The 16,941-nt window shown below is 30.3% G+C and overlaps 1 protein-coding gene across 1 annotated transcript; it reads left to right on the forward strand.

Annotated features, from left to right (window-relative positions):
• The first annotated feature begins 4,670 nt into the window (after window positions 1–4,670).
• On the forward strand, window positions 4,671–10,646 carry LOC110692678 (protein DETOXIFICATION 27-like). The gene is made up of 8 exons (XM_021869715.1): window positions 4,671–5,152; window positions 5,724–6,265; window positions 7,175–7,261; window positions 7,936–7,992; window positions 8,871–9,109; window positions 9,597–9,715; window positions 9,820–9,909; window positions 10,426–10,646. Exons 1-8 carry the CDS (start codon window positions 4,802–4,804, stop codon window positions 10,471–10,473), a joined length of 1,533 nt encoding a protein of 510 aa, XP_021725407.1. The 5' UTR covers window positions 4,671–4,801; the 3' UTR covers window positions 10,474–10,646.
• The last annotated feature ends 6,295 nt before the right edge of the window (window positions 10,647–16,941 follow it).

A 16,941-nucleotide genomic window follows, 5' to 3' on the forward strand; every position in this document is an offset into this window, starting at 1 on the left:
TTTGTTTTGACTTATTCAGCATGCTTTTCCGATTCTTCATGCTTAAAAATTCAATCATTATGTCTCTTGAGTCTTGAGTCTTGACTCTCATCTCTTGTAAATTGTAATAGAATGCTAGAAAATGATTGCAGTACTCTCGTTAACGATATGGTTTTATTTAGCATTTTGTAATACAACTAAGAAAATGATTTTCAAAAGTTAAATGTGTTCACACCTGCATTAGTTTGGGCATTACTAAAACTATGATTTCATTGTTGTGTTAGCGTGTTAGTCGTAACTCGAGTGACTCGTGAGTTTAGATTTTCTGTAAAGCGGTTAGGCCATCACATATTCTGTTATTCACATTATCCCATATGAAAAGGACATCACCTGCCTCAACTTTGGTTATCCTCTATTTCACAATTACGTACAAATTAAAGTATGGAATACATGTTTGGTAATGACTAATTAGTCATTAGTGCCTGTAACTGCTTCGATAAAAGTTGGTTATGTTGACTAATTTGACTAGAGGGCTGTTAATACACAGTAATTATTTAGTACGGAGTAACATTTACTAATATGGAGTATATACTTGAATTGTATCTGTTTTGTTATTTGAACATTGGATCGGAAATGACTCAAATGAGTTATAAATTGCTTATTTGGCTGATTTTTTTTTTATAAGTTTGGTTCATTAGGATAATTGGTGTTATCTTACGAAATATAGTAAGGTGCTAAAATTGTTTCTTACGGAGTAAGGTTCCATTTACTTTACCTTATTTTTGTTGAACTGAAATTATTTTTGCTGAATTTAAATTATTTTTACTTAACTAAAATTTATTTTAATGAATATTATTTTTTTAAGGTGAAGTGGACAGGGCTTAATAAACAAGAATATTATAACTTTTTTTTATATACAAATAATACAATTGGTGATTTATTCTCATAAACAATTTTTTCAACCAAATTTTTTGTGATCCCTATTTTTCCAATCGTAAAAAGAAAATACTCAACCACAAATTATTATTTTTTATGGTAATGAATTGATGTGATGGACAATGCTATAATCAAACCATATAAGCAAAAATGTTCTACTAGAAATTAAATAGTACTCCCTCTATCCCAGTTTACTTGCAACATTTTAACTGGTCACGCTTGCCGATGCACATGTTTGACTATTGATATCTTTTATTATATATTTATATAAGTTATAAAAAGTTTATATTAAATAACTATATATTAAAATAGACCCAATAACATCATTACATAATTACATTGACTTTCATATAATAGTTAAAAAAGATGGTCAAAGGGAGTTGTGTGAATAGTAAAAAAAAAAATCACTGCGAGTAATTTGGGACGGAGAGTGTATGAAATGCTCTTGTCAAGATAATAAATGAGGTTTCTTTAATTTTTTTTTTTTTTTTTGTTTTTTTCTTTTACTTTCTTGGAGTTTATGATAAGTTGCACGAGTTAAACGTGTTAAGAAAAGAGAACTACGGTAATAATATGTAACATGGTTCTTTGGGTTTGACGCACTTAAAGTAATGCCTAGAAATAGCTCGTAATTAATATGGCGCACATGATGGTAACTGCTAAGCCTGCAATTAGATGATGCCGTGGTCAGGGTTATATATAACCAATTTGACGCACATGATCAATGTTTTCTGCTGTTCATCTGGCCCTGCAATTAGTTCATTCTGATCCGGTCAATCACTGTATTACACCATTTTTCTATATCATATGGAGTACTAATTTCACTTGCACTACTACTTCATTACTAAGTATATATTGTACAACTTTCACTTTGATCCACATTCGATAGTTTTACATAAATTAGTGCATATATTACTAGGAGTATTTGATTAATCATGTAGATAAAATATTGCTGCATCAGTTTCTTTTCTAAGTGCAACAACCTTGACTCGCGCATATATAGATTTTAAGTTGTTTAGTTGAATTTGTTAGAATATTATGTATGTGCATAAGTTTTATCAGAGTATAAAGGTAATGGATATGAGATTATAAGAAATGATAAATAGTGTAATACAAAGTGTACAAATCGAGAAATGGTCAAATTTTCCAACTAGGTTTGCTTGGAAGTAGGGGATTGCCATACTTTTTCCCTCTAATCTCAAGTGTTGACCTGCAAAAGTTAGGCTGACTTAACCTATAAGAGGTGTCGATTTAGAAGGGTCTTCAACTTACCTTAATAATAATAAAAAAAAATGTTACTCCTACTTTTAAAATAAATGGCTATTTTAAAAAAGTTTGTACAATATTTATTTTACTTATTAAAATCGAAGAGAGTTAAGTACTGCAAAGTCTGTAATGCTCGTACTATGTATGTGGCTTAAGAGATGACAGAGTCATGAAGGAGGAATTCGCTACCTCTAATAATTTGAGTCATGAATGACTCTAATAACATGCGTTGGTATTAAATTGTACTTTAGATGGTATTATCATGATACCAATATACTTATTCAGTGATACCAACAAATACAAAAATGTTTTATTAGTATCGCATAATTTCTTGTTGGTATTTAGATGATACCATCTAAATACAATGTAATACTAATGCCGTGTTATTAGAGTCATTCATAACTCAAATGATTAGAGGTAGAGATTTCTGTAGTCATGAAGCTTGGTGGCTGAAATTTATCTCTCGACTTTCCTGGAAGCATATGTTGGCAAACTCTACATCACAAAGTCCAAGTCAACAAAAAGACAAACGCAGACAAAAAACACAATACAAAGCCGATCAAATATAATAACAAAACATCTGATAAAATTTGAAAGAAAAAAAAATATAAAATAAAGTAGTAAAAATCCTGAACCGTAGAGATAAACTCCACGATGACTAATAAGCTAGTACGACAGAAATTTAGAAGGGCCACAATTTGTAGACAGACTCAATACATACACTGACCAGTTACCACATTCATCATCCATGACGTCTACCCATTTTTGTAGTTCATGAAAATAGTCCAAATTACGTCTTGACATCAATTTAAAAAATTGGGTAACATTGATGTGAACTTTTAACTTTGTTGAAAAATTGACTAGTTTTAATAATTATTGGAGTAGTAGAAATTTATTGAGTTTGGGAACGTAATTGAATATGTGACGTGTCGCCAATTTGCCACGTTGGTAATTGATATAGTATAGTGGTGGAAAGTTGATGGAAGGTTGATTATTGTTGGTACGGAATATTTGATTATTATGGAGTATGGGACAAATTTGTTACTCATTAATTAATGTAATGATTGGACTGACACACTTGTTAATACAAAGCTATAAAAATTAACATAGAATAGTATAAAGTATATATTTATATGTAATTATTAATATTGTAATTGTTTATTTAGGAATGAAGAGTGTGCTGACAGGTTGTTAGGATCGGGATCCTACCTTGGATTGATGGGGGGTGAGAGGTGGGATCGAATCGATAGAATCGGATCGTAGGATCGTAAGATCTTACTTAATAATGAATAATATTATATATTATGCTATAAATTGACTTAAAAGCATTTCTTCTAAAGGGTTTCAATGATAAAAGACATTGGTTTGCTTAAGAAAAGTCGATCTTTATTTAGCTTTGTTAGTATGGTAGTTAGAAGATTAATAACACAAGTTTAAATTGATAAATTATGTGCAAATTTGTCAAGAATGAGACCTTAATTATGATAATTGCGAGTTGTTAATTGATAAAATCATATTAATGTCTCGGATTCGCTGATTTATTAACGATAATTATTGAATACATTAAATTTAGGTGCATATAACCTAATGAGATAGTAATAAAAAATATGTCAAAATAAATCAAAGTCTCATATTATAGTGAAATGTTGGATCGGATCGTAGGATCGTGTTGAGATCCTGGCACTCATAATTAATATCGGAGTAGGATCGTAAGATCCTACAAATATTAAGGTCATACCAAAGATCCGGATCGATCACGCAATTTTGGATCATAGAATCGTAAGAACCGGATCGGTATTTTAACAACTTATGGTTGTAGAACAAGATTAAGTTATTTTTCAATTTTTTTTAACCATTACCACTATGTTTAATAAATTTGCTAATTGTAAGGTATATTATTTTCTGAATATTTGAAATTCATGTTAATAATTGCAATTATCTTTTAAGCTTTAAGGTTAGGAGAATGATCATAGCCAAACCTCAACCTTTACATTTTTTTGTCTACTATTTGCAAAATTGCAAGCTAGTCACTTGAAAGCTAAGTGGGGGGAATGGTAACGAATTCTTACCGCCAAATACTTGTAGTTGGGAGAATTTGTCTTTACGACCACAAAATTACAAAGTAAATCTTGTAACACACTAATATAATAATGGCAATTGGCCAAAAGTCATGTCACTATAAATACAAGTATAATTTTTCAAACTATTACATATACAATATGATTATCCCGAGAAAGTCCGTTCTCAATAATTTTGGCATTGTTTTAAAATTTATGTGGACATTAACAACAACTTGAAATATTTTGTGAATATCCATATATATTGATATTATTTATTTTTAAAGAAAATTGATATTATTTATGGATAATAAAAATTGAAATTATAATAACCGAAAAGGGGAAATTTATAAATTATTCTCTTGTCAATATTATAATATTAGAAAACATTGTATTATATAATAAAAAGTTCATTCACTTATCCATTATGTTCACTCATCTTTTTTTTTGTTTTTTAATTTTATACTCTCTCTCCACACACCAACCATCTCGATCTCTTTTCTTTAAAGATTAGAAAGAAAAAAATTGGACTCTCTTACTCTCTAACTAGTCCTTAAAAAAATATGTCTAGGGAAAATGGCTCCAAGAAATTGGATGACCAAAAAGTTCCTCTTTTGAAAAGCTACAATCCTTCAACTAATGAAGCTGATCATTTTCAATCTCCAAAGCAGTTGTTACATGATTCTAATACTCCTGATTATTATGAAGACGAATTTAACAACACTCTTGTAAGAAGAGTATGGGTTGAATCTAAAAAATTATGGCACGTTGTTGGCCCTTCGATTATTGCTCGTATCGCCTCGTACTCTATGTTGGTGGCTACCCAAGCTTTCGCCGGCCACCTTGGTGACCTTGAGCTTGCTGCTATCTCTATTGGGTGTAATGTCATTGTTGGGTTCGACTTTGGTCTCATGGTAATGTAAATTAAATACAAGTTTTAGTGAGGTTTCATGTTATTAAATCTACATATTCATGGTATAAGTCTTTGTATATATGTTCTAGTGTAATTCTTTTTTTTGATATCTAGTTTGTTAATAATTGAGTAGATTAGTCTATTGTTGATTAGTATTATATATTATATTTTTTGTCAATAGAAAGCAACAAAAGATAGTACTATAGACGTGAATGAATCTATCCTAGGTTTTGTTTACAATCTAATAAATCTGTATATTAGTTTGCATCAATCTGATAAGTATAGTTTTATATGCTAATTGTTAAATAACTTTTTAAAAGTGTCCATTGATTTAAGCATTTGACTATATATTTTCTTTGAAACTACTTGCTATGGCATACATGATGTTTAAGTGCAACAATATTGTGGGACTTGTTTTAATAATTTATCATAGTAACAAGTTTAAATTTCTTTATGGTTGTCTAAATTCTAATGTTAGATTATTCAATTCCACACTTTTTTTTCCTTGTCTAAAATTAAGTATTTTTTCCTCCAAAATGATGTGTTTTTTTTTTTTTTTTTTTGGGGAACAGTTGGGTATGGCAAGTGCTTTGGAGACACTATGTGGACAAGCATATGGAGCAAAAAAATACCACATGTTAGGAATATACATGCAAAGGTCATGGATAGTGTTATTCGTGTGTTGCATACTTTTGTTACCTTTGTACCTATTTGCTAGTCCTATGATGAAGCTATTAGGCCAACCGGACAACGTGTCCGAAATGGCCGGAGTAGTGGCGTTATGGTTGTTACCACTTCACTTCAGCTTTGCCTTTCAATTTCCACTACAAAGGTTCTTGCAATGCCAACTTAAGGCCAATGTTGTTGCGTGGGTCTCGGTGGTGGCGTTGGTGGTGCAGTTGTTTGTGTCATGGTTGTTTGTATCCGTGTTCAAGTGTGGCATTATTGGTGTTGCTGCTACCCAAAATTTTGGATGGTGGGTTTTGGTTTTTGGGTTGTTTGGTTACACTGCTTTTGGTGGGTGTCCTCTTACTTGGAATGGTTTTTCTATGGAGGCATTTTCTGGCCTTTGGGAGTTCGTTAAACTCTCCACTGCTTCCGGGGTCATGCTTTGGTAATTCTCTTCCTTTTCTATTATCGAATTGATAGTTCCTTAATTAATGGACGGGTCGGTGCGGGTTATTAAGAAATCAGACTTCTTGTGTGTAAGTTAACATTTACTAAGGGACGCTATAGAGTGGTTCTACTTGAAATTGACTACTGATTAAGTAGTTAACATAAGATTAAGTTTATTTATATGAAGTAAATAAAATTTATATTTTCACAAATAAGATAAATTGTGATTATCAATAGTTTGATTGCACGTACAAGTAATAATTCCTCTTCCTAAAAAATTGCTATTCTTAAAAGTGATTTACTTGATAATACGTATATTTCGTTGAAAATGGATATAACCGATTGGTTCCATAATTTTTGTTTTTTTGAGTCTATAAAATCACCACAAAGATAATATAGTGTACTTAGTTAATTTTTCTCCATATAACTTTTGTTTTCGAGCCTCTAAAATTATTACAAATATAATTTAATGTATATCGCTTATGTGTATTTTTCTCCATAACTTTTGTTTTTTCGAGCCTATAAATTTTAAATCACCAAAACGATAATATAATGTATGTTTTTTTTTTTGAAACCAATAATATAATGTATGTCACCTTTGTTATGTTTTTTTCTTCCAATAATTTATTATTTCAACCTCTTTTTGAAATAATGAAAATGAAATCTAGTGTAAAGATCCAATTATAAAACCATGCACATGAATGCTGATTAGTCTTGGTGCCTTAATTAGGGGATACTGTACTATCTTAGCTACGGAGTATTAATTACCTTTGTCTCTAATTGGACTCTATCACATGGTAATGCAAAATGAAGGGAGTTTTGTTTATTTTATTTATAGTTAGTTGTTTAGATATTTTGCAATGTTTATTATATTTATAACTAAATTGGTGTATATTATAATCAACAGCTTGGAAAACTGGTACTACAGAGTATTGATACTGATGACTGGAAATCTGAAGAATGCTGAGATTGCCCTTGATGCTTTATCAATATGGTACGATAATATCTCTATTTTTTTTTAATTTCTTGTATACTACAGTAGTATTTAATATCATATCAAGATTTTTCAACATTCTAATTGTGGAGCATAATAATTCAAATTTGTAAGTGTATGGACATAATTATTTAGCATAATTTAAATTTAAATAGACCTAATCTAATTTGACCTAATCGAATTCGAGCTTAACATTCAAATTGACATCTTTAATAATAAATATGCACCTTTTTAAGTCCTCATAAAGAATGGACTAGTTTTCAAAACTACCACCTTTCTAGTGGACCCGTTTTTTTATATCATTTCTTCCATCCCATCGATCATACTACATCTTTAAGTTTTGATGATGCAAAATTGGTGAAAGAGTAAGAGGGTGGAAACCATTGATAGCATAAGCGAGAGTAAAGTTGTGGTCTTGAAAATGTACGTGATGCTTAAAATTTTGGTTGAAGTCTAGAATCGATTTATATAGTCTGTCTGTATGTTAAGTAATATAAAGAACCGGAAAAAAAAAATGTATTAACTGTAAGGACAAAGTGAGTATGTTGGTAAAAGTGGGTTGATTCATTAATCATTATTGAACCAAATGAAGCCACCTCTTTCTTTCACATTATCTTCAAAATGTGTTGTTTCAATATTGATAACACGTGAGTAATTTTGTGATGATCTGTCAGCATGAGCATCAACGGTTGGGAGATGATGATTCCGTTTGCATTCTTTGCTGGCGCCGGGTAAGTTGGTGTCTTCTATTTCTTGTATTCTTTAAAGTCGGCGATATTGACCCGTAACGAACTATTGATACATTTGTGTATTCTCAACTCAAAATCAATTTGATATTTGATATTTATAAGGATGGTCAACTTATCGTACTAATATTAATTAATTGATAATAAACTCAAATGCAAGCCAAATGTAACTTCGAAATTGAATGACTAAAATCATGACCAGTTGATGATTTATTTTTAAGTTACGAAAAAAATCGTAATCAATTAGCTATTTAAAAATTGATTGTAAATGTAATACGGAGTAGTGGAAATGTCATAGTAGACAAAGGTACATAATGTATTTAGGTTCAGATGATTTTTTTATTGTTTTTTAAAAAGGGTAATGCTATATGTAGGTTTAAGGGTTATATATAAGCATTAAATACACTCTTGAAAATTGTATAAAATTAGTAATTCAGGATAAAAACACGCGTAAATCAGTGTAATTAGTGTTTATATTTTTATGATTTCCTAAATTTTTACGATTTTCTAGTGTGTATATAATGTTTATATGTAGCCCTAAGGGCTATATATAGTATTTTCCTTTTAAAAATTGGAAATTTAAGCCATCTCAAAATAAATGTCAATTTGGCTAAAATCTCGATGAAGTACTCGTACTTTTTAAATGAGCCAGTTGTTCTGTATCAGTATTCCATTTATAGTTCAATTTGTTAATATTTTAGTGAATTTGCTCTCTTTATAAATTATGATGCAATAAAATTGCAAACAAATGCTTATATTTGGATATAATAGGGGTAATTAAAAATTTGTTTGGTTTGTTTATTTTATCTAAACTTATTTTATATGAACTTATCTTACATAATATATGTGTGAAATGTGAACAGAGTTAGAGTGTCAAATGAGCTAGGAGCGGGGAATGGAAAAGGAGCAAAATTTGCAACAACAGTAGCAGTTTTGACGTCTGTTGCAATTGGGCTTTGCTTTTGGTTGCTAGTTTTGCTTTTTCACGAAAACATTGCTTATATTTTCTCCACCAGTCCTCCTGTTATTGAGGAGGTCAAGAAGCTTTCTATCCTCTTGGCTTTCACTATCCTCCTCAATAGTGTCCAACCCGTTCTCTCCGGTAGTTTCTCTATTCCATAATATTAAGATTTTCATCATCTAGATATAGTTGTTACATTATTATTATCGCAGTCAATTATAAGTGCACACGTACAATAAATTTAATTCTTATATTTCCTCTATCCCATAATACATAAGACGTTGGACTCTTTCCACTATTCATGCATTAGGTTTGACCATAATTTTTTTACTAACATAATAAAAATATATATTATCACAAAATATGTTGTTAGATAGGTTTTAATATAAAGCTTCATAATATAATTTTAAACATAATTTTCATTAATATTAATTATATAAAAATAAAGTCCAACTAGTGCATTGACATGTGTGCAATGTTTGATTGTGTCATATATTATGGGACAGAGGGAGTATGATTTAATAACATATTCTTTATAATAGTCGTCGTTCTAGCCAATGTTTCAACGGCCTTTCCATACAGCCCCACCGGTGTGGTATTCTTAATTATTTGTGGCCTTTCTTCATAGGTGTTGCGGTAGGATCAGGGTGGCAAAGCTTGGTGGCTTACATAAATCTCGGATGCTACTACTTGCTTGGTACACCACTTGGGTTTTTGATGGGGTGGACATTTAAACAAGGAGTTATGGTAATTATTTTCCTATAAATTGACTTTAAGTGGTTTTGCTCCCATGACCTATATTTTATTGGTCTCATCCTCTTGTCACTTAAATAGATTTGATTTAATTACAGGGTGTATGGGCTGGAATGATTTTTGGGGGAACTGCTGTTCAAACTGTGATATTAGCTATCATCACAATTCGATGCGATTGGGAGAAAGAGGTAATTAAACTTCAAAAATTTGGCTGATAAGTAGCTAAGATGATTAGTTTGGAATACTTTTGTTAGATAATTTCATCATGGAATCTTTACAAGTCACCTATTTAATGTAACAAAACATAACACTTAACCCCTAAAACTAATACATGGTAGAATAATGACGGGAATTTTATTATTCCGTACATGTTTATAAATTGTACAGGTACCACTTGAATTAGTAAAAAAATTCAAAATATGTACGGAGAATTTTTTGAACCATAGCCTATAAGTGATTATATGTACCTAGTGATTATATCAAATCGACTTTAGATGAAAGATCCATTAAGTATTGCCATATGTCTCAAAATAATAATAGCCATTTAAGTTATATTTTTGCATCAAATTTGGCTGTTTTCTTATAATTTTATTTTTTTAAAAAATTATTATTTTTTATATCGTGAAAACAAAGTATATCTATTCTTTTCTTCTCTTCGATTGGATGATCATTAACAATTTGATCTTTCATGCTATGAATTGCAGGCTCAGAGAGCAACCTTCCATGTAGACAAGTGGGGAGAGGGCATCTAACATCGATTTGAAATTGTAATGACGCCTAAATTGTTTTGTTTGGGGAAACAATTAATTATTTTTAATAGGTATAAATATGCAGGGAAAAAATGTTCCTGATTTGTAATCAAGTCAATCTTCACTGGAATAAAAATTATTGTAGTTTCCACAAATGCCATCTTCATTTGTACAAATGTTCCATAGGCACTTCGCTTAGACTAGGGCCCTGTCATGATCACTATATTTTATTTATTTTAGGTATATAAGTTCAGATAAAATTAGTTCAAATAAGAGCTAATAAAGGCTATATATATATGTTCAAGTTTAATTAACATCCAAAGTATAAAATAAGTTCAAACAAAGTGTAATAAGTTCAGATAAATTCAAATAAGATCAAATAAGTTCAAATAAGTTTAGACAAGACCTGAAATATTAAAATTAGGTGAACTAAATACATTTTTGATACAGTTAAAAAAAGCGTTAAGATTAGATGATAGAGACAACAATAGTAGATTTGCATGATGACAACTTAGTCTCAATGGTAACCTTGAGGACTCTTGACAATGTGATATATGTTGTGAAATAGGGAGAAAGATGAGAGATTGAGAGAGAATTAATGTGTATATCTTTATTCCATATGATGGGAGTATATATACATACAATATAATTAGGGTTTGATTGGATAACAATAAACCCTAGATCTAGAATATTCTGGATGATACAAGAAGGATAATGGGCATCCACCCAATATTTCATAACACTCCCCCTTGGATGTCCATTATTGAAGATTGTGCTTCGTTAAAACCTTAATTGGAAAAACCCTATGGGATAAAAACCTAATTAAGGAAAAAGAGTACAACATTCTTTGTAATACGCTCGAGATGCTGCCTCATTAAAAACCTTACCAGGAAAACCCAATGTGGGACAAAACCATAGTCAAGGGAAAAAGAGTACATCGCGTATTTTCTCCCCCTGATGAATACATAACTTGAGATTTTCTAGTGTCGTAGCAATGAATTCTATATGGTTGGATATCTTCTCATATGTAGTAAAATATCATTCGTTGAACTTCGATCCTCCTAAATTGAATTTGCACTTTCAAGTCTCCAAGTCTTCACGTGAACATGTGAAGTGTCTTCATTTCATCGTACATGTATTTATCTCTAATATCATTAATTTCAAATCTTTGTTTAATAGTTGATTTAAAAGTTAAACTTATGCGGTTACACCTTCTTCTGGAGGTCGTGAATAATAGAAATTGATGATCATTATTTAATAAAACATTCCTTAATAATTATATAGCAATATATGATATTATTAATGTTGCTCTTCAACCTCGTATGAATTAATAATATAACACGTAATTATATTCATTGATCATGGTTCTTTTAGACCATAATAAAACAATTTACGTATAAGTATCCTGTTGATATTCTCTAGAATTTTCATAATTGACATGATAACTCTCTTGCAAATACAAATAGTAAATCCCACTAACTTTCATATGCTCAAAATTCAGGTTGAGATGTCAATGATTTAGTCAAATAGACTTTTCAAAAGTTTGATATATAATAATTGCAATATTCAAGATATAAACTTTGTAGGGCTGGATATTTAAATACATCGTATATAAGTTCTTCAGGAACTATTCTTACATGATTCATAACATGCCATTAAATCGGTTTCATCAATAATTTCATGACAATTATAAGCCCATCGGAATATAAATATCTCCTTCTAATTTTCCATTAAAGTTGTAAATATGTCTTGCTATACTTTGAATGAACATTCACATACACCACAATTATTGTATAGAAACTAATGCATGCAATATGAGATATAAATATATTAAACAAAATAATGAGTAATGCATCTAACAACTTCTGACATATGCAATGAATAATCCATTAACCTATGACTCACACATGCATATGAACATACATAGGATTCAAAATAATACAAGACACTGTACAGTGTGGATTTAAAAATCCATATTTTATTGGACTTTTGGTCCATGATAAACTTCTAACTATTATCACTATGTCGACGTTAAAATGGACATATATACTTTAGATCCCTTATTCAATAGTCCATTCTATAATGCATATGCATATTATTTATCGGTTTCATAGTATATCGGTATTATAAAATTCAGCAAGATACAATTTCGCATGCTAATTTACTATGATATTTGAATACATCTCCAATTGGTACCATTATAACCTTTTTCATATCATAGGCCATCTATTATAATTCTCAGATATCTATATATACCACTTCTATCTGCGGTATTTCATACGTTATGGTATTAATATCAACTGCACTATCTGGCAATATATCACATATATTGAAACCGATCTTACAATCTACACTTCAGATGTAGTGGTTTAAAGAAAAATTGGCAAGATCTATCTTAATGTATGCACATAATATCATTATCATTATGAGCAAAATGTATCTCTCTATGCCTCTGGTTGGGTCATAACGGTATATAAATCAAATCATAAATGTGCAACATATCTTGATACAAAAATTAGCATGTAACTTTACAAAGTATTATTATAGGGATCAACTAATTATAAATTTATAATTTTGCCAACTTACTCCAATTCTTCTCCCCCTTAAGTTGGTAAAATATATCAAATATTGGGGCAATTCTTCACCAACTTAGAATATAATTTCATGTGCAACAAATTTCATCTCGCAAGAAAATAATCATATTCAACACTTTTCACCTCTTTTGGAGAATAATGTAATTTCTATCTCTTTTGGAGATCAATCTTAATAGGGAGTCATGATTTGTGTAGTTGTCTATTTTCTTATTCTATTTCGTATGTGCTGACATAAAATAGCCCCAATCAAGAGATTAATTTACTATTAAATCACTTGTATGAAAAGCCATTGATCTTCTAATTCTCCAAATACTTTAATAATGAATTTCTAGTTACTCAAAATCTCTACACATACAAGTTGTTTTAGTGAGCTTATGGCCACTTATTACTTGTTCACATACAAAAGCATATAATAATCTCTTGAAATTTCTTCAAAACAAACTATTAAATCATAATATAAATATAGCCCAATCTCAATGTTATGTCTTGACATTCAATTCATTTCATAATATCTAGTATGAGAGAGCGTCATCACTTTATTCTTTCATATCAAGTGAAAGTTAAAGTTTCCATGATGGGTAATTAATTATTAAACCCGTATGGCCTAATTTAATTATCACATCCAATCAGTTCTCTAAATTTGAACTCTGGTCAGTTTTTCAACACTAGTAATCACTTTATTAAACTTATTTTATGCATGGTCATGAATATGATGTGATATTTGAACACCAACATGTGTTTCTTTATACCATTGGCAAGACAATCAACTAATATTTTATCCAATAATTAATCATACTCTGCTGAGTTTTAACTATAATCTTGATACATGTTAATCTTGTTGGATATTTTATACTCTTCCGGAGTCTTTTATGTAATCAAGATACATATGAATTGTACTAAAAGTGATTTCTTCTAGAAATGTAACAGGATCTATCACTTCCTCAAATTTGTCATTGTCAATAGCGGTTCCTTTCCTTTTCGAAGATACTTAATTATCATTAGAACCTATTGATCTATCACGCTTCAGACGTGATATAGGTTCATCAACAATTGATGTTGTCCTTTTAGGACATCAAATTTAAATTGGAGCATTTACAATTAGTATATGATCAATGACATTTATTTATATCCATATTCAGGATGGTATCATATCAAAATATTTAATTAACATGTGGCCACTTCTATGAAATAAATCGTTAATATTTAAGTTAATGTATGTACCAAACTGACCACCAATATATTTTATTATTTATGTGCAAGGATTGCATAAAATAATGGAATAAATACAATATCCCCCTAATCCTTGCATGTGGGGCATGAAATGAATCCAACAACCTTTAAATCTCTTCCACCTTTTAAAGCATAAATTCTTTTAGCAATGCATGTATCAAGCATAATAAAATTATTCTTATATACTCTTACTCGTAACTCTTGCCCAATTATATTAATATCTTATAAGTATGAGCATAATAAATATATTTTTCAAGTTAGTTGCTCACAATGTCATGTCTAATTTCTTAAACTCAAACATTATTTCTCGGTCAAATAGTTAATATGTAATCATGTTTTCAATTCTAATTGAACTTTTCAATGATTTTAATAACAAAAACATCATGCAAACATGCTTCTTCCAATCATACAAATTCTCATTCACTTTTGGGAGTGAGTAAGTCTAGTAATTTATAAATCATCAATTTTGACCCAGAATTCGATATATTATTCAAAAACTTTTGTATATTCTTTCTCATGATACTATGTTTATAAAATCACATTAGTATTGTGAAACTAACAGAATTTCTAAGTCACATATGTATCTTCATATTATTTTTTGAGGGTTTTTAAACCTTCATAAATTTAAGTAACTTCAGGTTCATATGTATGAGTATTTCATGTTCAACTTATTCATCATTCCTATAATCCAACTTAATGTAGGCATATAATATCATGTATAATTGAAATCAATCACACATCACTCAATGATTTCAATGTTGAAAGTGGCAGTATGTTTCATAATAGGTTCCACTTATAAGGTTACCGACAATATGACCATATGTGGTACATATCAAGCTAATGTCAATTATAATGCATGTACATGAGATAGTTCAAAGTACTAAAAGAACAATATTTGAAACTTCAAGTCCCAGAAATGGAGAGAGATATGTAATTATAGAGTATTAGATTGCAAGTTACTAGTATGACACTATATGTCTAGATCGATCACTTCATAAATATCTCATATATCTCATGTAATAGTCATTATTGTCATCACAAACTATTGTTCATCAATCAAATCCTTTCCCATCTAATTAACAAAATAAAAGAATTTCAACATTGCAGGTGGAAAAACAAGATAGATTGTGATTAACATAATTTGAGGTCAACTAGAAAAATAAAGAGTGTTGACATCTAGTCAAACAACATAGGCTTGTGAAAGAGAATCAGAATCAGAATCATATATATTTAGTTGTAATGCATATGCATTATTAAAGTTAGCATAATATAAACATGTAATTGTTGAACCCACAAATCACGATTTAAGCTAGTATATAGTATTATTTTAGTGACCATGCATAAATTAAGTTGATATTCATATAACATGTATATATAATTCACAAAAGTAATATGAAGTATGTTAGTATTTGATGCAAATTAATATGAAGTATGTTATGCAAATTAATAAGAGATAATTCTCTATAGTCTGTTATTGGTTTCTTTGCATTTGATGCAGTATATACACAATGTCATCAAGTAAAACATTGGGCCACACAAGTAAGGACAACTAGGAAAATTAAACATTATGATTTTCTAAGACGGAACTAGTGTCAATAAGATTTCTTTCAAAAACACTTGGTTCTTTACATTGCATGCTCACTAGTAGACCGGAAAGAAAGATCAACTATATGACACTTCAAGATCAGCATTAACTAACTCTCTAGGATAAGAATTAAAACACATTAACAAGATAAAGATTATGTCTTGAGTGTTAACATGCAACGCAAGTACAAAGTACAATATATAACAATATAAACATAATAAACAAAACTAAACATATAATTAGCCCATAGGTGTATAGGATCATGGAAAATCATGATAAATTTGATAATTTGATTTAACAAGTATAGTTGAACGCATTAAGTTGCAGCTGAACATAAAACACAGTAGAAAAAGTATAATAGATGTATACATGATAAAGTAACTTAAAATTAATTAACATAAGTATATATAATTTATATGTAATCTAAAGATTAAAACACCCATCATCCAATAGACCAGTAATACTTGTTTTGGGGTTTTTTGATGTGTCCTGCGGGAGAGTTACGATTCCAAGAATGCCCTTCGACGCCTGTGCCTGCAAAATCACGAAGACTCCTGGGGGTAGGAGCTCCGCCTCCGACGATCAAGTTAGTAAAGATACGAGAGGTAGAATGCACGTAATGTGGAAGTTACTTCTCGCGTAATGGGAGAATTCCACAATTAATATTGCTCGGGGTAAGTGTGTTTCTTTTTGAGGAGTATTCAATGTGATCAACAAATGTTCCAGCCCCCATTAATGAGGGTCCTTCCACTATTTATAGTGGGGAAGGGATGGTTCCCCTTTTAGGGTTTAGAGGACACGTGTCAGCAGAGGATTGGAGCCCTGCTGACCAATGGCTGGATGCCACGTGTCACTAGGCCATTGGGCCATGTGATTAGGGTATTTTTACCCCCAACATTTGCCCCTCACTGGTGCTGACGTGGCAGAGTGCCACGTGGCGCCGGTGAAAGATTTTTTTTTTTTTTTTTTTTTTTTTTTTTTTTTTTGAAGGATGGAAAAGCAGAAGGCGAAGAGTCACGACTTTTCACCTTCCGGGACAAATTCTATAAATAGGAGAAGATG

Source organism: Chenopodium quinoa, unplaced genomic scaffold, assembly GCF_001683475.1.
Source record: "Chenopodium quinoa cultivar QQ74 unplaced genomic scaffold, ASM168347v1, whole genome shotgun sequence".
Taxonomy (NCBI): Eukaryota; Viridiplantae; Streptophyta; class Magnoliopsida; order Caryophyllales; family Amaranthaceae; genus Chenopodium; species Chenopodium quinoa.